This window comes from Podarcis pityusensis (assembly GCF_964106645.2).
Source record: "Podarcis pityusensis genome assembly, chromosome: 18".
Taxonomy (NCBI): Eukaryota; Metazoa; Chordata; class Lepidosauria; order Squamata; family Lacertidae; genus Podarcis; species Podarcis pityusensis.
Genome location: NC_138043.1, coordinates 7,426,577 through 7,453,804, shown reverse-complemented (window position 1 = coordinate 7,453,804; position 27,228 = coordinate 7,426,577). Strand labels below are relative to the sequence as shown.

Sequence of the window (27,228 nt, the reverse complement as noted above, 5' to 3'; positions counted from 1 at the left end):
GTTAGCAGATAACCTCAGCCACACTTTTGAGGCTGCAGGGCTGCAAAATAAGGCAGATGGACTCTGTCAGTACTAAGCCGTCCCCCCTCCAATGCGCATTTTGCAGCAGTTGCATTCTGCAGAGGGTTCCAGACAAAATAACAGTGCGCCAAGGTGGATTGATTCTGCTTTATTGGTGACTCTGCGACGCTTCCCCAAAGCTGCACCACATGCTTGCTAAAGCACAAAATCTGCAGAACGAAACATTACAGGGTTTCAGCAGGAGGTTACAGAATGTGCCCCCAGCTGGGGTGAAGCCCCTGGACTTTTTCAGTTATGAAACAGCGCTGAAAGCAGGACTTATGTGTGACAGCCCCAGCAACATGCCGAACACAGATCATCGTAAATGTTCAATACAAAAGACACCTGGACATATTCCTGCACATAGCTACATCAGTCCTAAGCATGTGATTTCTTAACAATGACCACCACCACCCCTCGATTCACAGTTAATATCTGAAATTCCCAGAGCTTCGGCTGGTAAGATAAGCTGCAACTGTTGTTACCCTAATCACCTCCTCCTAAACATGAACCCAAACCAAGAATCCTGCGATTATTATTATTATTATTAAAAAAGCAAAAACGGCTTCTTGATACAAAGAATAATAATAGGAAAGAAAATGTACCATGAGGCTACTTCAAAAGAATAAAGGATAAAAGAGGCAGATCCTGGGAAAAGATTTAAAATGTTTGGATGTCCTACCTAGGCAGATGTTTGTTACTACAAACACTGGCCTTTAGGGAAGGAAGTTCTCATAACCTACTTTTCGCTGCCCGCAACCCAGAGACAACCTGATATTTGTGAAGTGAAGCTCCCTCCGATATCCGGAACACAAGCCATGTGGTTTGTAAATGCAGCCTTGGTCCCAGAAAACCTGCCACGAGGCCCCTAGCAGGAAAGACCCACAGGTCTGCCCTGGAATGGCTGATTTAGCGAGGCCAAAGCCTTCTCTCACACATCACATCTGCACCATAATCTCCCATAATCTGGGCACCGTAATCTCCCATAATCTGGGCAGCAGTCTCTCCGCACTCTGAAGCCCAGCAAGCAAACGGAAACAAGACTTTTGGGCTTCAAAGTTTGCCGTCGGAACTTCATTCAGGGGAAGAGAACGCCGACGTCCCGCTCTCTTCAAACCCTCAAGGAGGCCGGCGGATCCTCAGGCCGAAAAAGGGCAGAACGGAAAGCCCCTGGGCAAGACGGGATATTTTTAACAAGCACAAAGTTCCACCTTCAGGCTACAAGTCCCGAGCATGCAGGGATGTCGCCCGCCATGCTGGGTCCCGGCAGGAGCGCTGCATCATGGGATACGTAGTCCAGGAAGCACGCCACACCGGTGATTAAATAAGGAGCCATAGGTGAAAGAGTTGTTGGGACGCTGGGCCAGGAGGCTGGGCGAGGGGGCGCAGCCCTTGAACCCACGGCCGAGACAGATCTGCTCCCGTCTCCTCACCCCGCCCTAGGACGGGAGGGCGCTAGCGGATGCCGCAGTCCCCTTCCCCGCCCCGCAGCTTCTCCAGCTCGATGGAGCGCACCAGCTCTTGCACGAACTTCATCTCGGACGCCAGCTGCTTGGCCAGGGCCTCGTAGCGGTTCTCCAGCTTCCGGTAGCGCCGTTTCAGCCCGTTGGCCGCCAGCGAGGCGCTCCGGGCTTCCTCCTGCGCCTGGCGCTTGAGGGCCTCCGTCTTCTGCATCTCCTGTCGGATCTGCCGCAGGTCCTGGCCCACAGCCTCGTTCTCCTCCTTGTACCACAGCTCCTTCTCCTCGTAGATGGAGCGCAGGGCTTCGATGTCCTCGCGGAAGGACTTCTTGCTCCGCTGAAGCTCGCGAAGGCCCTCCTCGGCCGCCGCCACCTCCTCCATGACCTTGGAGAAGCGCTCAAAGTTGACGTAGGTGTTGTTGGGCGGCATGCTGGAATGGGACTTGATGGTGTACTCCTTCAGGCGGGTCGTCTTGAGGCGGCGGCGCTCCGGCTTCTTGCTGTTGTCCTCGTTGCGGACGTTCCGGCGCTTGATCACCTGCAAAGGGTCAGCGGGGAGACTCTCAGAAAAGAGGCTTGGGCAGTTGCTTCTCTTTCCCGCCCGCCACCCCCATTCCAGGGGGTCAGTCTAGAGCAGGGGTCCCCAAACTAAGGCTCACGGGCCGGATAAGGCCCAAGGGACTCGTTTATTCGGCCCGTGGCGACCCCCGCCACCCGCTCTTACCAGCGCTGCGCAGCTGCCCACTTTCGGGTTGGAGGAGCACCGGAAATACTGTATTTTTCGCTCTATAAGACGCACATTTTTCCCCTCCAAAAAATAAGGGGAAATGTGTGTATGTCTTATGGAGCGAATGCAGGCTCCTTGGCTTCAGCAATAGCAACGCAAAGCCTCCGAAGCGCAGCGGGAGCGCTCCTGCTGCGCTCCGGAGGCTTCGGGTTGCCTTCACTGAAGCCTGGAGAGCGATAGGGGTCGGTGCGCACCTCCAGGCTTCAAAGATAGCCGCCTGAAGCCTCCGGAATGCAGCCGGAGCTCCCGCTGCGCTCCGGAGGCTTCGGGTTCCTTTCGCTGAAGGGTAGGTGCCCTTCAGCTAAGGCGCAGCGCCCCTTCAGCTAAGCGGGAGGAGAAATGGAAGGGGTTCCGTTTCTCCTGCCGCTTCACTGAAGGGGCGCTGCGCAGAGAGGGGGAGATTTTTTTTCTCGTTCTCCCCCTCTAAAACAAGGTGTGTCCTATGGTCGGATGCGTCCTATAGAGCGAAAAATACGGTAAATTGTGCGCATGCACAAGCGTTATTTGCGCATGCGCAAGCCTTAGTTCCTGTGCACCTCTGGGTCAGAGGAGGCCCGTGCACATGCGCACAAGCTATTTCCGGTGCTCCTCCGACCTGGAAGTGCGCCGGAAATAGGGTGTGTGCACACATATGGGCACGCGCTCCTCCGGCGTGGAGACACCGGCCCAAGGCACAGTAAGTTTGCTGACCCCTGGTCTAGGGGACCCACAGAGTCTCTCCCCACTCGGCAACACTACCCATCCTTTTCATCTGAGACCAAAAGTTTCTTTCTTTTAAATCTTTACACATCTATTTACTTGGGGTTTGGGCTGGGGGTTCATCAGTATGCGGACGATACCCAGCACTACCTCTGTTTTAAATCGGAACCAGTGAAGGCAGTGAATGTCTTGTGTGAGTGTCTGGAGGCGGTTGGAGGATGGATGGCGGCTAATGGATTGAGGTTGAATCCTGATGAGACAGAAGGACTGTTTTAGGGGGACAGGGGGTGGGCAGGTGTGGAGGACTCCCTGGTCCTGAATGGGGTAGCTGTGCCCCTGAAGGACCAGGTGCGCAGCCTGGGAGTCATTTTGGACTCACAGCTGTCCATGGAGGCACAGGTTAATTCTGTGTCCAGGGCAGCTGTATACCAGCTCCATCTGGTACGCAGGATGAGACCCTCCCTGCCCGTGGACTGTCTCGCCGGAGTGGTTATCTCCCTGGTTATCTCTTGCTTGGACTACTGCCATGCACTCTATGTGGGGCTACCTTTGAAGGTGACCAAGAAACTACAACTAATCCAGAATGCGGCAGCTAGACTGGAGACTGGGAGTGGCCGCTGAGACCATATAACACCACTCCTGAAAGACCTACATTGGCTCCAAAGACGTTTCTGACGGGCGGGAAAGAGAAGCAACTTCAGTATACCTGAAGGAGCATCTCCACCCCCATCGTTCTGCCCAGACGCTGAGGTCCAGCGCCGAGGGCCTTCTGGCGGTTCCCTCCCTGCGAGAAGTGAGGTTACAGGGAACCAGGCAAGAGGGCCTTATCGTATCTTTTCGTAACCTAACAAAAGGGGAGGGGAGGGGAAGCATCGCAGACCCCTCCAGGACCTCTCCTCCAGTCACCTTGCAGCCCCCACTTCAAAACAAAAGACAAAGTGAGTGAGGAGGATTCTAGAATCCATTTTGAACCTGCAGGTCACAGTCAGGATGAGCTTGTCAAGAGGAATGTGCCCTTCTTCTGCCACCACCGCCAACCCGTGTGCTCCAGCCCCTTTCACCATCCTTCCCCAGCAGCGCCATCTAGCAGTGAAGGCTGCTTACTGGGCGATTTTGTTTCCCAAGGAGGCAGGGAGCTGAATCACCGTCTCCTGAACTTGCCGGCTCCCATCTTCTCCCCAAACTGCCCTCCTCAACATCCCCTTCTTCCTCTGCTTAGTGGCTTAGATCGTAAGGCTTTGCTACCGATCTTACAAATCTGGAAGCCCACCTGGTTCAAGAGCGGGTGGAAAATATAGCCTAGGAAACGCAAGGCAGCATTCTGAAACATCTCGGTTTTTACCTTAATCCATGGATGCTCCAGGCTCTGGTCGATTGTCATCCGCTTCCTGAAACAGAACGAGGAGCAGAGGTCAGTTAATAATAATAATAATAATAATAATAATAATAATAATAATAATAACTTTTATTAAATTTTATTTATACTCCGCCCTCCCCGGCCAGAGGCGGGCTCAGGGCGGCAAACAGTAAAATTACAGTAAAAACATAAGGGGGAGGGGATACCATTTTAAATACAGGTTAAAATCCAGTTCCGAATTCACTCCACAAATATCTCAACAATAAAACGTCATTGTTTGACTTCCAACGCTTCCATCGAGTGAATTTGGAGGGAATTCTTCCAATTTTTCTTCTTTTTGCAATTTTTCTTTTCCCTTTCTTCCTTTTCTCATTTTTTTATATGTGTGTACTTATCTGAAAAAATATGTATGTATGTATTTGTATGCTTGTCTTTTGTTATAATTATGTTCAATGAAATTTAATATTTATATTTTAAAAATATAATAAAATAAAATGCAGTTCTGTTGGGGAAACCATTAGCGCTGTGGAGTTGGGCCTGAGGGTCACCTGGCTTTTGCAACTACCGTATTTTTTGCACCATAACACTCACTTTTTTCCTCCTAGAAAGTAAGGGGAAATGTCTGTGCGTGTTATGGAGGGAATGCCTACGGGTGGCATGCCTACGGATTTTCCTCCTCTAAAAACTACGTGCGTGTTATGGTCGGGTGTGTGTTATAGAGCGAAAAATACGGTAAGCAGTTCTGTTATTCTAACCCCCTTGCAATGCGGGAATCATAGCGGAAGAATCCCTGGCAGATGGCCACGCAACTTCTGCTTCAAAGGAGAGCCCAGCACCTTCCACGGAAGTCCGTTCCACTCTCGAACAGCTCTTGCCATAAGAAAAGTTCTTCCTACTGTTTAGTCAGAATCTCATCCTTTCCACGGAGGCACAGGTTACAGCAACAGCCAAGGCAACATTTTTCCACCTTCGCCGCATCAAGCAGTTGGTCCCTTACCTTTCCCGCCCCGACCTGGCCACAGTGATCCATGCGACGGTCATCTCCAGGCTTGACTACTGTAATTCGCTCTATGTGGGGCTGCCCTTGAAGCTGTCCCAGAAACTCCAGCGGGTGCAGAATGCTGCAGCGAGGCTCCTCACGGGGTCTCTGCCATGGGAGCATATTCACCCAGTGCTTTTCAAGCTGCACTGGCTCCCGGTGGAGTACAGGGTCAGGTTCAAGGTGCTGCTTTTGACCTTTAAAGCCCTTCACGGCCTAGGACCCACATACCTACAGGACCGCCTCTCCTGGTATGCCCCACAGAGGATCTTAAGGTCCATATATAGCAACACCCTAGAGGTTCCGGGCGCTAAGGAAGTTAGATTAGCCTCAACCAGAGGCAGGGCCTTTTCAACACTGGCCCCGGTCTGGTGGAACGCTCTGCCTCATGAGACCAGGGCCCTGTGGGAGCTGATTTCTTTCCGCAGGGCCTGTAAGACAGAGTTGTTCTGCCTGGCCTTTGGCTTAGAATAAATTTAATCCCCCCCCCCTTTTTTTCCTTTCGCCTCCTGTGATGAGGCTGCATTTTAACATTTTAATGTTGTATTTTAATCTTGTTTTTTAAGTTGTATTTCAATCAACTTGTTTTTATTATTGGTTGTTAGCCGCCCTGAGCCCAGTCTTGGCTGGGGAGGGTGGGGTATAAATAAATTTCATTATATTATTTTTATCTTTCGTCACTTGAATCCGTCGATTTGGGTCCTACCAAGTTGGAGGCCAGCTTGCTCCACCTTCTCTGTGACAGCCCCCCAGATATGGGTGATGATTAAGTATCTCCCTCTCAAATGGACAACACGCCAGGGACACGACGCGCCGGGATTCTGTCCAATACAAGCCCTGTAGAAACTCACCTTGCTCATTTCCTCTTGGTGTTCGAATGGAGCGTGTTGTCCATTCAAGAGAGTGATGCTTAATAATTTTATAAGAAAATACTGCTCCCTTTCCCTTATGGGGTATTCCAGAGCCCATATACAGTGGTACCTCAGGTTACATACGCTTCAGGTTACAGACTCCGCTAACCCAGAAATAGTACCTCGGGTTAAGAACTTTGCTTCAGGATGAGAACAGAAATCGTGCGGCGGCAGCAGGAGGCCCCATTAGCTAAAGTGGTGCTTCAGGTTAAGAACAGTTTCAGGATAAGAACGGACATCCGGAACGAATTAAGTACTTAACCCGAGGTACCACTGTAGAGTCCTTAAGTGGGTTCCCCATCAGCAGGAGAAAATGACAGAGGCAAACCAGAGTATACTGAGAAGCAAAGCGGCTAGTAAGCCTGATCTTTATTCAAGGAACTATTGCAACAGGGTCCCCACCCACTACATGCAGGAGGGAGGCTGAACTCCGAACAATGGTGCACAAGCCCCTATATAGACTTTTGAAATTGGCCACCCTGTAGCCCAAGACCACCCCCCAAAACATCATACATACATCACAGAAGGAGGAGGTCTACAGCAGAAATCCTGCCTGCCAGGATACCTGATAATGGTCACTGATTACATTGCCTGGGTGGCCTGGCCATTCTTTTGTGATGGTTAAATACTTTAGTTCCTGAGTCCAGATCACAGGCTCAACTTTTTCATACACAAATATACCCTTAAGACAGGATTTATAAGCAAAAGACAATGGGGAGGCTTTTCCCATTTTCCTCCCTTACCGCAGAGGAATATTTGAGGTCACTGGGAGAGTCAAAGTGGCTTCAGGATTGCTCTCCCGTACTATTTCAGACGCATGGTTTATATATTTAGATATGTGTGCATTTATGAATATTTATTCTATATTGTATGGTTACCAGATGCCCCCGTTTCCCGGGGACAGTCCCCGGATTTACAAATCTGTCCCCGGACAAAATCCGTCCCCGGATTTCATTTAATGTCCCCGGATTTATATTTTAAGTGTTGTAGACTCATTAGTAGAGAATGAATGTTGCGTGATTGGTTCAACGGCACAAGACACATCAGATGGGGACTTCCGGCGAGGCAAAATGGCGCCACGGCAGCGAGCAGCTCTTGAAGCCAGCCAGAGCCAACTGCGCTACCAGGCTGGCTCCGGGCTGCTGAGACTGCCGCTGCCGCTGGGGAACTGGGAACACCCAGCGCGTCAACTGGGGGAACCACTGACACACGCGCCCACGACCCAAATCGAGCCGGGAGCGAGAGTGCCTTGCCACCCGGCCGACTGCCCAGTGGCGCTCTGGGACCAGGAAAACCCCAGAGCCGACGCAGAGACAAGGAGGAGAGGAGAAGGAGAAGGAAGAGAGAGAAAGAAGAAGGAGAAAAAAGAGGGAGCCCCAACCTTGCCGCGCCGCTGCGGAGAGGTAGGAGAGCACCAGGAGGGCAAGGACATGTGGCCAAGCCCAGGCCCAACCCAAGCCTACTCCATGGCAGCTAGCGCTCCAAGAGACCAAGCCAGGGTCCAGAGGAAGGCCGCGCGACAGAGGAGAACATAGAAGATATTACTTCTTTTTTAAAAAAAAAACACTTTTTAAAAATAACTTCTTTTTCTTTTTTCCAAAAAAAAAAAAGGTGTCCCCAGATTCTTTGAAAAAAATCTGGAAAACTTACTATATTGGAGATCTTAAAATTCTTATAACAGGTGCTTCTAGCAGGTCACACAAGAAACGACTTCCTTTGCAATGATTCATAGAATCTTAGATTTGCTGAGTCGGAAGGGGGTCACCAAAGTCATCAATGTGGGGCGCGAACTCACGATTCTGTGACTTTATAGAGCATGGATGGGAACCTCCTGAGACAACTTTGACCTGACAGGTTGTCCAGTTTGGCCCATGAAGCTATTTCCCCAAAACCGCATTCACTTCTCAATCCGCTGCAGGGGCTGCGCTGGAGAAGCAGACCGCTGCAGGGAACAGGATTGGGGTCCCTCTGCTGATGGGTTTAAAAGTCAGTCCCGCTAGAAAGTCCTGCTTTCTCAGCACGTTCCCACTGGCAAAGCAGCCCTCCCCCAAGGACGTGTCAGCTTTGTCCGCCCACCTGTCAGTCACCTTTAACAGGGAGAAATGTAAAGTATTGCACTTGGGCAAAAAAAATGAGAGGCACAAATACAAGATGGGGGACACCTGGCTTGAGAGCAGTACATGTGAAAAGGATCTAGGAGTCTTGGTTGACCACAAACTTGACATGAGCCAACAGTGTGATGCGGCAGCTAAAAAAGCCAATGCAATTCTGGGCTGCATCAATAGGAGTATAGCATCTAGATCAAGGGAAGTAATAGTGCCACTGTATTCTGCTCTGGTCAGACCTCACCTGGAGTACTGTGTCCAGTTCTGGGCACCACAGTTCAAGAAGGACACTGACAAACTGGAACGTGTCCAGAGGAGGGCAACCAAAATGGTCAAAGGCCTGGAAACGATGCCTTATGAGGAACGGCTAAGAGAGCTGGGCATGTTTAGCCTGGAGAAGAGGAGGCTAAGGGGTGATATGATAGCCATGTTCAAATATATAAAAGGATGTCACATAGAGGAGGGAGAAAGGTTGTTTTCTGCTGCTCCAGAGAAGCGGACACGGAGCAATGGATCCAAACTACAAGAAAGAAGATTCCACCTAAACATTAGGAAGAACTTCCTGACAGTAAGAGCTGTTCGACAGTGGAATTTGCTGCCAAGGAGTGTGGTGGAGTCTCCTTCTTTGGAGGTCTTTAAGCAGAGGCTTGACAACCATACGTCAGGAGTGCTCTGATGGTGTTTCCTGCTTGGCAGGGGGTTGGACTCGATGGCCCTTGTGGTCTCTTCCAACTCTATGATTCTATGATTCTATGACGTCAGGTGACTGGCAGGCGGTGGCTTTGCCCACCTGTCAATGTTGACCAGCCGGGTAGGGGAAGAGGCGAACGCGAGGCTGCGAAAGTCCACTATCCCTGTTCTATGCTTTTAGAAGCTGCACGAGGCGCCAACGCATGAGCAAGAACAAACTAAACAGGTTCTGCGCACAGGTGTCTCACGCTGCCTAATTTATTCTACTTTTTCCGAGGCTTCTGGAGAGGCAAGGAGGGACGTCGGAGGCCTTGAACAAATGTAAGTCAACAGGAAAATATATATGTGCCTTGGGAAAATACCCTTTTCTCTCACTGTTGTCGTTTAGGAACATCTGGCCTGGCAAAGAGATCTGTGCAGCCTGGCAAAGAGATCTACACTGGCTCCCAGTACGTTTCCGAGCACAATTCAAAGTGTTGGTGCTGACCTTGAAAGCCCTAAACGGCCTCGGTCCTGTATACCTGAAGGAGCATCTCCACCTCCATCGTTCTGCCCAGACACTTAGCTCCAGTGCCAAGGGCCTTCTGGCGGTTCCCTCATTGCGAGACGTAAGGTTACAGGGAACCAGGCAGAGGGCCTTCTCGGTGGTGGCACCCACCCTGTGGAACGCCCTCCCAGCAGATGTCAAAGAGAAAAATAACTACCAAACTTTTAGAAGACATCTAAAGGCAGCCCTGTTTAGGGAAGCTTTTAATGTTTAATAGGTTCTTGTATTTTAGTGTTTTGTTGGAAGCCGCGCAGCTTGGCTGGGGGGACCCAGAAAGATGGGCATAATAATAAATTATTATTATTATGCCAAAGCTTGCGCCGAGCGCATTAGCGTCGCACTGAGAGAGACCGAGCTATGAATCACGAGGTTCCGCATTCAAATCTCACCGCTGCCATGAACTTTGAGGGGGTTGAGGGTAGGCTACATGCAGCGATGGCCAAATGTGGTCCTCCAGCTGTTTGGGGACTACAACTCCCATCATCCCTAGCTAACAGGTCAGGGATGATGGGAACTGTAGTCCCAAAACAGACACCCATAACCCATCACCCGCGTTTCGTACTTCGGATCCTTGACGAGCAGCCGCCGAATGAAGTCCTTCGCCAGTTCGCTGGTGTTGCTAAAGTACTCCTCGTCGAAGTCATAATTGACAGCAGAAATGTTGGTCAAAGTTTCTTGCTTCGTTTCGCCCAGGAACGGAGAGGCGCCGCTTAAGCTGCGAGGGTGAAAGGATAAAAAAGGAAGAAGAAACGGCTTTATTTAGGCGTTTTGTAACTACTAACCAAACAATTTAAATCAGGCAGGTCCAAAGCCTGTTTCAGGGGCCTAATCCAGTCCATTTAATCCAATCCCCATGGCAGTATATGTCCTGGGGTAAAATCCTTAAAAAATCTCAGCAAAACTTCAATCCTAAAAAAAAAAACCAACTCAACAACTTTGGGGTAAAATTGTAAAAAGAGGATGAGAGACGCTCCTTCTTTTTTTTCTTTTTTAAATAATATTTATTAAAGTTTCAAAAGAAGAAAAATCACATTAATAAAAAAATTAACAATAAAAAGGAAAAAGAAAAAAAAAGAAAAAACAGTTAAAAACAATTCCATCTTTTCATTACTTCTTTTACATTTACTTGTTTCCCGGACCTCCTCATACCTCCCTCTTTTGTATTCCAATTCAATTTGTTAATCCAACAATTCCTTTCCCTTCTTTTTAATCCTAATCTTTAATCTTGATATATTATAACTTTAAATTTTTACATATTAACAACCAATTTTTCCATATTCTTTTATACCTGTACAGCTAGAAACCACTCCTTCAGGTATACTGAGACGCCCCTTCAGGTATACTGGGCCAAGGCCGTTTAGGGCCCCCTGCAATGCAGGAATCTTTTGCCTCACGTGGGTCTCGAACCCAAAACCCTGAGGTTAAGAGCCCCGCGCTCTACCGACGGAGCTATGCTCGTTCTCTGAGCACAGGGCTCGACTTTGCGCAAGGTGTTTTGTTTTGAAATACTCACAGGATATAGGTGATGACGCCGATGCTCCTGGAACGAAGGAAGGGAAAGGAAAAGGAGAAGATCAACGTACTAGCATCGAAATGTCCCAAAAGACACAGAAACATGGGGTGGGAGATCTGCAATCCCCCCCAAAAAATGCTGCTGGACTCAGCCCTAGACAATATTAGGGATGACGGGCATTGAAGCCCAACAATGCCTGGTGTTCCCCAGTTGACTCAACAGCCGCGCTGACACACGGCTGAGGACAAGGAGTCAGAAATTAGCAATAAAGACCGAATCTGGCAGCAGAAAAGGTCAGCACCTGAAAGCATCTTTGGGTCCCAGCCGGGAGAAGCAAGAGAAGTGAGATTGGGGCAAAGGGGAAGTTTTTGATTTGAGTTTCTACTGAAATGCGGCTGCATTTTAATGTTGTATTTTAATCTTGTTTTAAAGTTGTATTTTAATCAGCCCAGTCTTGGCTGTGGAGGGCAGAGTATAAATAAAATTTATTATTATTATTATTATTATTATTATTACTACAGTGGTACCTCGGGTTAAGTACTTAATTCGTTCTGGAGGTCAATTCTTAACCTGAAGCTGTTCTTAACCTGAAGCACCACTTTAGCTAATGGGGCCTCCTGCTGCTGCTGCTGCACGATTTCTGTTCTCATCCTGAAGCAAAGTTCTGAACCCGAGGTACTATTTATGGGTTAGCGGAGTCTGTAACCTGAAGTGTATGTAACCTGAAGCATATGTAACCCGAGGTACCACTGTATTATTATTATTACCCAGCCCATCTGGCCGGGTTTCCCCAGCCACTCTGAGCAGCTCCCAACAGAATATTAAAAACACCATCAAACATTAAAAACTTTTCTAAACAGGGCTGCCTTCAGATGTCTTCTAAAAGTCAGATAGTTGCTTATTTCCTCGACATCTGATGGGAGGGCATTCCACAGGGCAGGCGCCACCACCGATAAGGCCCTCTGCCTGGTTCCCTGTAACCTCGCTTCTCGCAGTGAGGGAACCGCCAGAAGGCCCTTGGCGCTGGACCTCAGTGTCCGGGCTGAATGATGGGCGTGGAGACGCTCCTTCAGGTTTCCTGGGCCGAGGCCGTTTAGGGCTTTAAAGGTCAGCACCAACACAAACAAACAAACAAACAAACAAACAAACAAACAAACAAATAAGCCATGACAGATTAGAGAAGAGGAGACCTAGGAAAGGAACTTGGGCTGCATCAGCAAAGGACCACGAGGAGGGGAGAGAGGAAGATTTCAGAAGGTTTAGGGTCGTCTAGCGAGGGAGAGGGGTTAAAAAACAGGAAGGAGAGGAATTGGGTAAGGGACAGTGTGGATAAAGCAAAAACAGAGCTGCTGACTCCTGTGATGAAAGGGAGAGAAAACACACAGAGCATTTTCCCCACCAGAGGTGCTCCAAAAGCTAGAGAGCATCTGGGATCAGAGGCAGGAATCGGGCTCTGCCCAGGAGCTTTCCTGAAGTTCTCTTCCCAGGCCCAGGGTGCTACAGACCTTGGGAAGCGGTTCATAAACAAATAAAAATCCATGGAAACTGTGGAGCTGGAAGGCCCCCAAGGTTAATTTAATCTGAAAAGTTCCTGACAGATGGCCACCCAGCCTCCGTTGAAAAACCTCCAGCGAAGGAGATTCCCACAGCAAAGGTAAAGGGACCCCTGACCATTAGGTCCAGTCGTGGCCGACTCTGGGGTTGTGGTGCTCATCTCGCTTTATTGGCCGAGGGAGCTGGCGTACAGCTTCCGGGTCATGTGGCCAGCATGACTAAGCCGCTTCTGGCGAACCAGAGCAGCGCATGGAAACGCCGTTTACCTTCCTGCCAGAGCGGTACCTATTTATCTACTTGCGCTTTGACGTGCTTTCGAACTGCTAGGTTGGCAGGAGCAGGGACCGAGCAATGGGAGCTCACCCCATCGCGGAGATTCGAACCGCCGACCTTCTGATCGGCAAGTCCTAGGCTTTGTGGTTTAACCCACAGCCCCACCCGCGTCCCGTCACAGCGAAGCTACTGTGCATTAAATAATAATAATAATAATAATAATAATAATAATAATAAACATTAAATTCCACATGAAATCTAAGCCAAGCTTATTTTACTCACCACATATCAGCCTCCAGGCCCAAAGGTTCGTAGTTGACTATTTCTGGAGCTTTGGAGAGAGGGATGAGAAAAAAATAAGCATTTCTGGGACAGAGAACCATAACCAACCAGGATCTGTGCACCTGCCTCTCAAATACTTTGTGGCTCCGGATACATGGAGATAGGTAAAGGTTAAGGTAAAGGACTCCTGGATGGTTCAGTCCAGTCCAAGGCGACTCTGGGGTTGTGACGCTCATCTCGCTTTCAGGCTGAGGGAGCCAGCATTCGTCCACAGACAGCTTTCCAGGTCATGTGGCCAGCAGGACTAAACCGCTTCTGGCGCAACGGGACACCGTGACGGAAACCAGAGCGCACGGAAATGCCGTTTACCTTCCCACCAGAGTGGTACCTATTTATCTACTTGCGCTGGCATGCTTTCGAACTGCTAGGTGGGCAGGAGCAGGGACTGAGCAATGGGAGCTCACTCCGTCGCGGGGATTCGAACTGCCGACTTTCTGATCAGCAAGCCCAAGAGGCTCGGTGGTTTAGACCATCCCCTCCTTTCCAGGCTGAGGGTTTCTCCTGCTTGCTCGCCCCTCAACCATCAACCACCCCATTCCGTTGCACTCCCCCAACATCCTGGTCTAACACACATACCTACAAACTCGGGAGTGCCAAAGATGTTTTTGAACTCGTTCCCTGCTTCAATCTTGTGGGCAATGCCAAAGTCGATCAGCTTGATGCGAGGGCTTGGGACGTTCTTATCAAGGAGCATGATGTTTTCAGGCTGGGAGGGGGAAACGTTGAGAGAACACCTGAGAACCGTGTCCCTGCCCCCAGAGGATCAGGGTAATGTTGTTTTTATTATTCACAAGCTGCTCATCTGACCGAGTTTGCCCCCTGCCACTCTGGGCAGCTTCCAACAGAATATTAAAAAACGAAACATCAAATAATAATAATCATAATAATTTATTATTTGTACCCCGCCCATCTGGCTGGGTTTCCCCAGCCACTCTGGGTGGCTTCCAACAAAGACCAAAAATACACTAAAATGTCACACATTAAAAACTTCCCTGATGTCTTCTGAATGTCAGGTTTATCTCCTTGAAATCTGATGGGAGGGCGCTCCACAGGGCGGGTGCCACTACCAAGAAGGCCCTCTGCCTGGTTCCCTGTAGCTTTGCTTCTCACAGTGAGGGAACCGCCAGAAGGCCCTCGGAGCTAGACGATGGGGGTGGAGATGCTCCTTAAGGTATACTGGGATGAGGCCATTTAGGGCTTTCAAGGTCAGCACCAACACTTTGAATTGTGCTCGGAAACGTTCTGGGAGCCAATGAAGATCTTTCAGGACCGGTGTTATGTGGTCTCAGCGGCCAGTCCCAGTCCCCCAGTCTAGCTGCCGCATTCTGGATTAATTGCAGTTTCCAGGTCACCTTCAAAGGTAGCCCCACGTAGAGCGCATTGCAGTAGTCCAAGCGGGAAATAACTAGAGCATGGACCACTCTGGCAAGACAGTCCGCGGGCAGGTAGGGTCTCAGCCTACGTACCAGGTGGAGCTGGTACGAAATGTTAAGAACAACCCAATATAGGACTGCCTTCAGATTTCTTCTAAAGGTTGTACAGTGGTACCTCGAGTTAAGTACTTAATTCGTTCCGGAGGTCCGTTCTTAACCTGAAACTGTTCTTAACCTGAAGCACCACTTTAGCTAATGGGGCCTCCCACTGCCGCCACCACGCAATTTCTGTTCTCATCCTGAAGCAAAGTTCTTAACCTGAGGTACTATTTCTGGGTGTAACCTGAAGCGTATGTAACCTGAAGCGTATGTAACCTGAAGCATATGTAACCCGAGGTACCTCTGTATGGTTAATTGGCATCTGATGGGAGGGTGCCACTACTGAGAAGACCCTCTGCCTGGTTCCCTGCAACCTCACTTCTCTCAGTGAAGGAACTGCCAGAAAGCCCTTGGAGCTGGACCTCAGTAACGCTCCTTCAGGTATTCAGAGGCAAGGCTGTTTCCGGCCTTAAAGATCATCACCAAAACTTTGAATTGCGCTCGGAAACGTACTGGGAGTCAACATAAATTCTTCAGGACCAGTGTTATATGCTCCTGGTGGCCACTCCCAGTCACCAGCCTGCGGCCTAGGACCCACATACCTATGGGACCACCTCTCCTGGTATGCCCCGTGGAGGACCTTAAGATCCACAAATAACACCACTTTGGAGGTCCTGAGCCTCAAGGAGGTTAGATTGGTCTCAACTAGGGCCATGGCCTTTTCAGTACTGGCCCCGATTTGGTGGAACGCTCTGTCACAACAGACTAGGGCCCTGCAGGACTTGACATCTTTCCGCAGGGCCTGCAAGACAGAGCTGTTCCGCCTGGCCTTTGGTTTGGACTCGGTCTGACCCTTATGTTCCTCTCCCCTTATGGTCTTAATTTATCAGCTACTTTAAAATGAGGCTGCATTTTAAATGCATTTTCACCTGTATTTTAAATTGGGTTTTTTTCCCCCCTTTTCCTCCCCCCCCCCTTCCCCCCTATTATGTTTTTACTGTGATTTTATTGGTGTTAGTCGCCCTGAGCCCAGCTCTGGCCGGGGAGGGCGGGGTATAAATAAAAAATATTATTATTATTATTGTTATTATATTGTGTGAGCAGAATCTCACCTTGAGGTCAAAGTGGGCAATGCGTTTGGAGTGGAGGTAGTGGACGCCGTCCAAAATCTGCTTGAGGAACTGTGTGGCCTCCTCCTCGGTCAGCGACTCCTTTTCGGCCAGGAAATCGAAGAGTTCCCCGCCAGAGACCAGCTCCAGGATCAACACCACATCCGTCTTGTTCTCGAAGATGTCGTGGAGCGTGATGATGTTGGGGTGCTGGATCTCGCGCAGGATGTCGACCTCCCGCTCAATCTCCTCGCGGCTCACCCCGCGGCGGCTGGAGGACAGGCGGCGCTTCTTGATGAACTTGGCCGCGTATTCCAGGCCGCTCTTCTTCTCGCGGCACTTGCGCACGATCGCAAACTGGCCGCTGAGAGGGAGAGAGAGGGACGGAAAACGTTCACTTGCAGTCATACCTCGGGTTACAGACGCTTCAGGTTGCGTTTTTCGGGTTGCGGACGCCGAAACCCGGAAGTACGGGTTACGTCCGGGTTTCGGCGGTCGCGCATGTGCAGAAGCGCCAAATCGCACTTTGCGTATGCGCAGAAGCGCCAAATGGCAACCCACGCGGGATCCCGCATGGATCACGATCGCAACCCGAGCATCCACTGTATTTTATTTTTATTTTAAATTTTGCTTATGCTGTTCAGGTTTATACATTTCACTAATTTTACAGTCCTTTTGACATTTCAAATCTTGACTTCCTTCCCCTTTTTCTGAGACTCCTATTTCAGACACTGCACATCATTCCTCTGTGTAAAGTAAAGGTAAAGGGACCCCTGACCATTAGGTCCAGTCGTGACCGACTCTGGGGTTGCGGTGCTCATCTCACTTTATTGGCCAAGGGAGCCGGCGTTCAGCTTCCAGGTCATGTGGCCAGCAGGACTAAGCCGCTTCTGGCGAACCAGAGCAGCGCAGGGAAACGCCGTTTACCTTCCCGCTGGAGTGGTACCTATTTATCTACTTGCACTTTGACGTGCTTTTGAACTGCTAGGTTGGCAGGAGCAGGGACCGAGCAACGGGAGCTCACCCTGTCATTGCGGGGATTCGAACCGCCGACCTTCTGATCAGCAAGTCCTAGGCTCTGTGGTTTAACCCACAGCGCCACCCGCGTCCTAAATGTTTCCTACTCTGAACCGGGGAGCTTCACTCCCAAACAAATCCAGCCTCACTGGGCAATATATTGGTCATAATATAGACACAGAAGCGTGGCAACAATTGTGGAATACGGATATAAAAATTACAGCATGTTACAGTTTAAGAGAAAATTATATGAAAATGATATATCGTTGGGATCTAACACCAAGTCAACTGGCAAAAATGTATAAATCTAAATCAAACAAGTGTTGGAAATGTAAAGAGAAAGAAGGTTCTTTTTAATCATATGTGGTGGTCTTGTAGTAAGGTTAAGGCTTACTGGGAAATGATATACAGTGAATTGAAAAGGATGTTCAAAATAACCTTTGTAAAAAAACAAAACACAAAAACTTTTCTTTTGGGACTTGTAGGGACAAAATTACCTAAATTGTATGGAAATTTATTTATGTGTGCTACTACAGCAGCAAGAATGCTACTTGCCCAAAAGTAGAAAGAAGAAGAAGCCCCAACAAAGGAATAATGTATACAAAATCTTATGGAATATGCAGAAATGGCGAAACTTACCGAAAGAATGAGAAAGCAAGATAAGATAACAAACTTTTAATAAAAGAATGGAAATGGTTTATTGAATATTTACAGATAAATTGCAAACAGATAAAAACATTGGCAGGATTTTTATAACAACCTGCAGCTTCAGAAGAGTATATATTTAAAGTAGATAATTAAATGAATTTGGATATGCAGAAGATAATAAAAAATAAATTTAAGGAACCGCAGAAAGAGGGGGAAGGAAGTCAAACTTCGAAATGTGAGATTGATTGTAAAACTAACGAAATGTATAAACTTGAAAAGTATAAATAAAAACTGAAGCAGGAACTTTGGGCTTTCCAGCTGCTGCTGAATTGCAAGCCCCATCCGTTCCAGGTAGCGTGGCCAATGGCAAGGCAAGACAGGAGTTGTAGTTCAGCAACACCTGGGGCAGGTGTGGAGGATTCCCTGGTCCTGAATGGGGTAACTGTGCCCCCGAAGGACCAGGTGCGCAGCCTGGGAGTCATTCTGGACTCACAGCTGTTCATGGAGGAGCAGGTCAATTCTGTGTCCAGGGCGGCTGTCTACCAGCTCCATCTGGTAAGAGGGATGAGACCCCACCTGCCCGCGGACTGTCTCGCCAGAGTGGTGCATCCTCTGGTTATCTCCCGCTTAGACTACTGCAATGCACTCTACGTGGGGCTACCTTTGAAGGTGACCCAGAAACTGTAACTAATCCAGAATGCAGCAGCTAGACTGGTGACTGGGAGCGGCCGCCGAGACCATATAACACCGGTCTTGAAAGACCTACATTGGCTCCCAGTATGTTTCCGAGCACAATTCAAAGTGTTGGTGCTGACCTTGAAAGCCCTAAACGGCCTTGGTCCAGTGTACCTGAAGGAGCGTCTCCCACCCCATCGTTCAGCCCGGACACTGAGGTCCAGCGCCGAGTGCCTTCTGGCGGTTCCCTGGCTGCGAGAAGCCAAGTTACAGGGAACCAGGCAGAGGGCCTTCTCGGTGGTGGCGCCCGCCCTGTGGAACGCCCTCCCACCAGATGTCTAAGAGAACAACAACTACCAGACTTTCAGAAGACATCTGAAGGCAGCCCTGTTTAGGGAAGCTTTTAATGTTTGATGTATTACAGTATTTTAATATTTTTTGGGAAGCCGCCCAGAGCGGCTGGGGAAGCCCATCCAGATGGGCAGGGTATAAAGAAATTATTATTATTATTATTATTATTATTATTCCACAAAACGGTTCTATGAAGCCAGGCAGGAGGACCAGGACCATGAAACTGAAGGAGATATTTTGCAGAAAGGGGATATTTGTGCATTTCCCGTGCTCCAAAGCGGACCCAGTTAGCACAAGGCACATTCCTGACGCTCCCGTCTGCCCCAGCAAAGAAGCACTTCCTGGTTTTTGTGAGCGTGAAGAAGCTGGGAGACATCTACACTAGTTGCTAAAAGAGGAGAAAATGTCCGTCACACGCATATTGTTTCACAAATTCCTGAGTCTTTCCATAGAAGGAAAGGCCTACGGAAGAAGAAAAACCTCTTTGCGCTCTGTTTTAATAAAGCCGCAGGCATGGGACATCGAAATGCAGCTATTTACATTTTTCAAAGGTGAGATCACACACCAAGCTAGCTTTCCATATACGGTTGCCGTTGCAAAAAGAAAAGGACAAGGAAGCAGAACAAAAGCGACTTGACCTGTTTTATTTCTGCTGGCCATCAGCAAAAATTCATCCGGACGGACAGCAATGAGGCTGGCGGGGGTGGGCGGGGGGAGAGAACAAACAGATTTAGCACACAAGGTTTTCTTTAAAAAAAAAGGAAAAATAAGTGGACTGGCTTTGGTTTCTCAGTTCACAGTTCACCATCATGTCCAAAAAAAAAAGGGGAGGGTGTTGATTTAATTGGGATCTTAAATAGGGCTGCCATATTCCCCAAAGTGAAAATCTGGACAAAGTTGCGGGGTTATTTTTTGGGGACGACGACGACGACGAAATTGTTGAGCCTTTTTTGGGGAACATATCTCAAATAAAATTTAAGATTTTGGGGGATTTTTTTATAAGCATTTTTTATTTCTTGGGGGATTTTTAAAAAAATTCTTGTCAATAGAAATTTGCAGCCAGAAAATTTGTATTATCGTTTTGTGAGATTCTCGTGACTTTCCCCAACATCCCCTAACATGGGTCCTTATTACAATAATTAAGACTACATATCAATACGTTCTCCGCTATTTTGATTAGTCCAAATGGTCCATAACCTTCGTTACTTTACAAGTGATTCTTATAGTCCAGCTAAAGTTTTGATTTGCTTACAATGGTCTCCTATTTAAATTATAAAATTTTCCCGTTCCTTTTTAAAGTCCTTGTCTTCTTAGTTAGGTTTTTTTTTTTTAACAGTTATATAAAAAAAAGACTGATTTGGTAATACTTAGAGATAAAAATTGGTAATACTATCAAAAATATGTAGACCAATAACTATGAAATGATTGTGAGGTTTAATAAGTTAACTGTTTATATTTGGGCAACTTTTCTGCTGTGCTTTATCGGAAGGAGAAAAATAATCATAACAATTTAAACAATTTATTTTAACTAAAACAATAACGTTATAGCATATGTATCCATGTTTGTTAACTGATGCGGTTAAACAATTTTTTAAAAAAAAAACTTAGACTGAGTTTTAGCACACATGAAAAACAAATCCTTATTTCCTGATGGACTATAATGTAACTTAAATAGAAAACCACCTTTAGATAGATTTTTCCTCCGAAACCATTTTATTTTAAAAATCCAATTTATTTTTTTAAGAAAATCAATTTAAATAAAAGAAATCCAATTTAAATTTTTAAAAATCCAATTTAAATTTAAAAAAAACCATTTTTTTTTAAAAAAAAACATTGATTTTTATATTCACCCTGGCGGGATTTACGTCCACAAAAACAAGCATATAATGAGGCTGCCCTACGGCTACCAAAGAGGTGACGGTGTGGCAAAGGTCTGGGGCCGAATCCTGCGTCAGATCAGGGTGAGGCCGCAATGTTGGGCAAGGATCTCGCATCACCCCCTGAAACCAAAGTGGCGACACCCGTGGATTCTGAGTTCGGGATATGGGCGAGATCCTTTCGACACCCTCACTTCCTTTTCCCAGGCTGGGGGCGGGGGGGGGGGGGGGAGGGACTGCCTCAAATCTGCTGGCCAGACTAGAATTACTCAAGACAGGAAATGTCCCTGAAATAATTTGTGCAGCTGACGCACTAGTCAAGAATGCAGAAACGCCGCAAGCGATGCTCCAGGGCGATCTGAAATTCTAGTGTGAAGTCAGAACCCGCTTGTGTGAGGCAAGCGCACAGGGTGCAAACACAAATAGCCGAAAAATCGAACCAGGGTCTGACGTTTTAAGCCCCAGCATGGCAACAGTCTCCTAGGCTGCCAGTCCCTTGGGTGCTGAAGGTTTCCTCTATTCTCCACAATTTTTATTATCTTTTATGTTTTACCTTTTAGAATATTCATTTAAAGACCCTTAAGATATCAACGGGACGCGGGTGGTGCTGTGGGTTAAACCACAGAGCCTAGGGCTTGCCGATCAGAAGGTCGGCGGTTTGAATCCCCGCAATGACGGGGTGAGCTCCCATTGCTCGGTCCCTGCTCCTGCCAACCTAGAAGTTCGAAAGCAAGTCAAAGTGCAAGTAGATAAATAGGTACCACTCTGGCAGGAAGGTAAACGGCGTTTCCGTGCGCTGCTCTGGTTCGCCAGAAGCGGCTTAGTCCTGCTGGCCACATGACCCGGAAGCTGTACGCCGGCTCCCTCGGCCAATAAAGCGAGATGAGCGCCGCAACCCCAGAGTCGGCCACAATTGGATCTACTGGTCAGGGGTCCCTTTACCTTTACCTTTAAGATATCAACAACTATCCCTTCTTCTCTTTCCATGGTTCACTTTGCAGAACATAAATCCCTGCATATTTTACAAAAGCTATGCCATTCCGTATTCCATTATTGTGTCCATCAAAACTGATTTACACTTTTTAATTTATGTTAGCGGTGCCAACGTTTTCAAATATACACAATTTCCCCCCATATATTCAAACATTTTCCAATCTTCTCTAAACGTACATTCTTCTTGTTTTCTTGTTCTATATAAGGGGTCAGCAAACTTTTTCAGCCGGGGGCCGGTCCACTGTACCTCAGACCTTGTGGGGGGCCATACTATATTAAAGAAATGAACGAATTTCTGTGCCCCACAAATAACCCAGAGTTGCATTTTGAATAAAAGCACATATTCTACTCATGTCAAAACATGCTGATTCCTGGACTGTCCACGGGCTGGATTGAGATGGCGATTGGGCCGCATCCGGCCCCCGGGACTTAGTTTGCCTACCCATGTTCTATATATTAAGTCTGCAAGCTGTGCATATTCCAACAGCTTTAAGTTGCAATTCTTCTTTGGTTGGGACCTCGCTCGTTTTCCATTTGGGGGCTAACAAAACACGGGCCGCAGTAGTAGCATACATAAATAACCTTTTTTGACACCTGGGAATTTCCTTCTGAATTATCCCCAACGAAAAGGACTCTGGTGTTGTTTTTTTGAAAAAGTACTTTTAAACATTATTTTTTTTCAATTCATTACAAATTATTTCCCAATACTCTTTTACAAGCCAGTCCATTCTATTATGGCGTCCCCGAGCTCTTTGCAAAAAGGCACTTTGAACTAACCTGAACCAACAAAAGCTGCAGGCTGTTTATCAACGTCGCTTCGCTGAGGTTTCCAAGGGAGAAGTTGGAATTGTCCATGGGAGTTTTGCGATATCATCACAAATTGATCAGCAATAACTTTAAAATAACTTACACCAGCGCACACACCAACGATCACACCTTGTTTCCTATAAATTCACCATTGGGGAACACACATATTCTTGGAGATTTCTTGCCTTTTTATTGCTGGTAGTTGTTGACACTGAGGTCCAGCTCCGAGGGCCTTCTGGCGGTTCCCTCGCTGCGAGAAGCCAGGTTACAGGGAACCAGGCAGAGGGCCTTCTTGGTAGTGGCGCCCGCCCTGTGGAACGCCCTCCCACCAGATCTCAGATAGAAAAATAACTACCAAACTTTTAGAAGACATCTGAAGGCAGCCCTGTTTAGGGAAGCTGTTAATGTTTAATAGGTTATTGTATTTTAGTGTTTTGCTGGAAGCCGCCCAGAGTGGCTGGGGAAACCCAGCCAGATGGGTGGGGTATAAATAATAAATTATTATTATATTATTATTATTAACTAGGCTGCTCCTCCCTCGTTCCACATTCCTGCCTAATTACCTCCTCCTGTCTCTCCATGCTCTCCCCCTCTGTCAGCAATGGGACGCAGCTGACACATTATTATTATTATTATTATTTCTCTCTCACAAACACAGACAAAACATGCAAGCAGATGCACAACGAAGTACTCGGCCAGCTCACCTGCCCAGTTCTTCCTCCATCTCGTAGTAGTCCTCCACATTTTCTTGGCGGAAGGTAGACATGGCTTCCTCTGCCCTGCCCCCCGGGAAAAGCAGCCGTCACCAAATTTCCAGACTGCCTGGCGCTGGATCAATGCTAAAGGAAGAGGAAGGATCAAGATCAGTCAAATGTTCCTGCAACGGAGGAAAGGAAAGTGACTGGGAGTGACCGCCGAGACCACATAACACCGGTCCTGAAAGATCTTCATCGGCTCCCAGGACGTTTCCGAGCACAATTCAAAGTGTGGGTGCTGACCTTGAGAGCCCTAAATGGCCCAGTAGACCTGAAGGAGCGTCTCCACCCCCATCGTTCAGCCCGGACACTGAGGTCCAGCGCCAAGGGCCTTCTGGCGATTCCCTCCCTGCGAGAAGTGAGGTTACAGGGAACCAGGCAGAGGGCCTTCTCGGTTGTGGCACCCTCCCTGTGGAACGCCCTCCCATCAGATGTCAAGGAAATAAACAACTATTTTACTTTTAAAAGACAACTGAAGGCAGCCCTCTTTAGGGAAGCTTTTAATATTTGTTGAATCGTTGTATTTTAATATTCTGCTCAAAGCCGCCCAGGGAAGTTTTTAATGTCTGGCGCTGTCTTGTTTTTAATATTTGGTTGGAAGCCGCCCAAAGTGGCCGGGGAAACCCAGTCAGATGGGCGGGGTATAAATAATAAATTATTATTATTATTATTATTAAAGGAACAACCACTGTAAAACCACACATTATTATTATTATTTTTATTTTTATTATTATTATTATTCCCTGCCTTTTTCCGTGACAGGAACTCAAGGCAGCTTCCTTCGGAGACTCCTTTCTCGCCTGCTGCTCCCCCATCCCTAGAGATCCCAGCCATTAACTGCAGCCTCCACCCGCCAACCTTCCTCCACCCCCCAAAAGAATCCCAGCTCCATTCACACACACAGCAGTTGCCTCCCAGACCCACAGACCCCTCTGCACCCTATCTTTCCAAAAGTGGCGGCCCTGCGACTTAACCCCATATCAAAAGCAGCCCCACAACTTAACCCCTTCCCTCCCATCAAAAGCATCAAGACTTAACCCCTTCCCTCCCATCAAAAGCATCAAGACTTAACCCCTTCCCTCCCATCAAAAGCATCACGACTTAACCCCTTCCCTCCCATCAAAAGCAGCCCCACAACATCAAAAGCAGCACCCCCCACGACTTAACCCCTCCCCTCCCATCAAAAGCAGCCCAACCTCAAAACGTAACCCCTTCCCTCCCATCAAGTGCCCCCACGACTTAACGTCAAAAGCACCCACACAACTTAACCCCTTCCCTCCTGGCTCAAACCACCACCACCCTCCCGGCAGCCGTTTCTTAGAACCACAGAAGTGCAGAGCTGGAAGGGACCCGCCAGGGTCATCTAGTCCAGCCCCACATTTCCTCCCCACCCACCCCTAAGGTGGGGGGGGGAACCCCAACCCTATATTTCTGGAAACTCCCCCCCTCCTTCCCCTCCCCCTTCCCTGCCTCCCTAACAAAGCCTTTTCCCACGAACAACCCCTCTATCCCCCCAGCCTCAAACCCCTCGCGTCTCAGAGCCCCACATATCTGCCCCCCGCCCCCTTTTCGCTAAATCTAGGGGGCCCCCCAAACAAAAGCACCTCTTTCGCGATTTCCACTTCCAAACCCCCATTTAATAGCATCAAAAAGCAAAATATCCTCCTGCAAAAGAGCGCAGCCTCCCCCCCAACCCCCCCCACACCCCATCGCCCACCTTAGTTGGGCGAGAGCGCGCCCGGGAGGGGAGGAAGGCGCGTCCCCGAGAGAGACAGCGAGAGACAAGGCGCCGCGTCCGCCCGCATTCCAACACTGGCCGCAGCGGCTCTCCCCATTGGCTAAAGCGCGGAGGTGACGTCACAGTCCCGGGCTCCGGCGCCTCCCCCGCATCCCCGGGCAGGCGGTGACGTCATTCATTCAGCCGGCAAGGCAGCCGAGCAAGCCTTTCAGGGGCGGCGCAGCAGCAGCAAACTCCTTGCAGATTTGGCTTTTTTTGCTGCATGCAAGTTCTTAAAGAAATGGGAGTGCCTGATCACCTCATCTGCCTCCTGAGAAATGCAGGATGTGAATCTAATGGATAAAGCAACGCCACACAGCCCACTTTGGGGGAGGATAGGCTGAACATGGCCACTGGTCCCATCACCTCCTGGCAAATAGAAGGGGAAGAAATGGAGGCAGGGAGAGATTTTACTTTCTTGGGCTGCATGATCACTGCAGATGGTGACAGCACTCACGAAATTAATTAATATGATTCTATTTCTTTGGAGGTCTTTAAGCAGAGGCTTGACAACCATATGTCAGGAGTGCTCTGATGGTGTTTCCTGCTTGGCAGGGGGTTGGACTCGATGGCCCTTGTGGTCTCCTCCAACTCTATGATTCTATGATTCTATGATTCTAAAAGACACTTGCTTCTTGGGAGAAAAGCAATGACAAACCTAGACAGCATCTTAAAAAGTAGAGACATCACCTTGCCGACAAAGGTCCGTATAGTTAAAGGTATGATTTTCCCAGTAGTGATGTATGGAAGTGAGAGCTGGACCGTAAAGAAGGCAGATCGCGAAAGAATGGATGCTTTTGAATTCTGGTGCTGGAGGAGACTCTTGAGAGTCCCATGGACTGCAAGAAGATCAGACCTCTCCATTCTGAAGGAAATCAGCCCTGAGTGCTCACTGGAAGGACAGATCCTGAAGCTGAGGCTCCAATACTTTGGCCACCTCATGAGAAGAGAAGACTCCCTGGAAAAGACCCTGATGCTGGGAAAGATGGAGGGCACAAGGAGAAGGGGACGACAGAGGCTGAGATGGTGGGACAGCGTTCTCAAAGCTACCAGCATGAGTTTGACCAAACTGTGGGAGGCAGTGGAAGACAGGAGTGCCTGGCTTGCTCTGGTCCATGGGGTCATGAAGAGTCGGACATGACTAAACGACTAAACAACAACAACAAGCTGAATCAGTAGAACATGAGAGTCTTAATCTCAGCGTCGTGGGTTCCAGCCTCACAGTGGGCAAAAGATTCCTGCGTTGCAGGGGGTTGGGCTGGATGACCCCACGGGGTCTCTTCCAACTCTATGATTCTGTCACTCATCTTCGTTCCGCTCTGTCGAAAATCCCATGTGGACTGATCATTATCAGCACCATAGTCATTGATTAAATTTACCAGTCGCTTGTGACCCAAAGGTATCCAAGCAATTTACAGCAATATATATATTGTATGCATACATAATTTCGAAGGGGCAGAGGAACCAGAGACCAAATTGCAAACATGCGCTGGATTATGGAGAAAGCTAGAGACTTCCAGAAAGATGTCTACTTCTGCTTCATTGACTATGCAAAAGCCTTTGACTGTGAGGACCACAGCAAACTATGGCAAGTTCTTAAAGAAATGGGAGTGCCTGATCACCTCATCTGTCTCCTGAGAAATCTCTATGTGGGACAAGAAGCTGCAGTTAGAACTGGATATGGAACAACTGATGTGTTCAAAAATTGGGAAAGGAGTACGACAAGGCTGTATATTGCCTCCCTGCTTATTTAACTTATATGCAGAATTCATCATGCGAAAGGCTGGGCTAGATGAATCCCTAGCCGGAATTAAGATCGCCGGAAGAAATATCAACAACCTCAGATATGCAGATGACACAACCTTGATGGCAGAAAGTGAGGAGGAATTGAAGAACCTTTTATTGAGGGTGAAAGAGGAGAGCACAAAATATGGTCTGAAGCTCAACATCAAAAAACGAAGATGATGGCCACTGGGCCCATCACCTCCTGGCAAATAGAAGGGGAAGAAATGGAGGCAGTGAGAGATTTTACTTTCTTGGGCTCCATGATCATTGCAGATGGTGACATTGCATTCCTTATCAGCTATAGCTCTGCCTTATCCATTTCTGTACTGCTTCCATGCTATTTTGATACTGGCTCTTGTAGGAACACCTTGGTTTTAAGTATGAGAGTTGGTCTGGAAGTCTGGAGCAGGGTATTCTCCCTGCTCCATGCAAATTCTCCCTTCCTCTTACCTTATTTGTGGGGCGGGGGCTTCAGCAGCAGCCACAGCGGTGCAGATGTAATACCCTGCAAGAAAGAAGGAATCCCTGAATGTGTGAATGGTCTGTCACAGACCAAACGACCAGGGACGGGGCTTCAAGAAGCCGTTGCAGGAAGTCCCAGGTGAGCAGAGGGATCTTGGGCTCG

The 27,228-nt window shown here is 48.3% G+C and overlaps 1 protein-coding gene across 3 annotated transcripts; it reads right to left on the bottom strand.

The window, feature by feature from the left end:
- Positions 1-154: 154 nt before the first annotated feature.
- DAPK3 (death associated protein kinase 3) lies at positions 155-27,114 on the bottom strand. Of its 3 annotated transcripts, none has more exons than XM_080989043.1 (9): positions 27,054-27,114; positions 22,991-23,125; positions 15,922-16,282; positions 13,914-14,043; positions 13,278-13,326; positions 11,169-11,195; positions 10,218-10,370; positions 4,349-4,394; positions 155-2,058 (listed from the first exon to the last, which is right to left on the bottom strand). In XM_080989043.1, the coding sequence occupies exons 2-9, from the start codon at positions 23,050-23,052 to the stop codon at positions 1,516-1,518; spliced, it is 1,371 nt and encodes a 456-aa protein (XP_080845169.1). In that variant the 5' UTR covers positions 23,053-23,125; positions 27,054-27,114; the 3' UTR covers positions 155-1,515. The 3 variants fall into 3 exon arrangements, with proteins under 3 accessions (XP_080845169.1, XP_080845168.1, XP_080845170.1); XM_080989042.1 differs by lacking the exon at positions 27,054-27,114 and adding an exon at positions 24,759-24,968; XM_080989044.1 differs by lacking the exon at positions 27,054-27,114 and adding an exon at positions 24,646-24,706.
- Between the last annotated feature and the right edge of the window lie 114 nt (positions 27,115-27,228).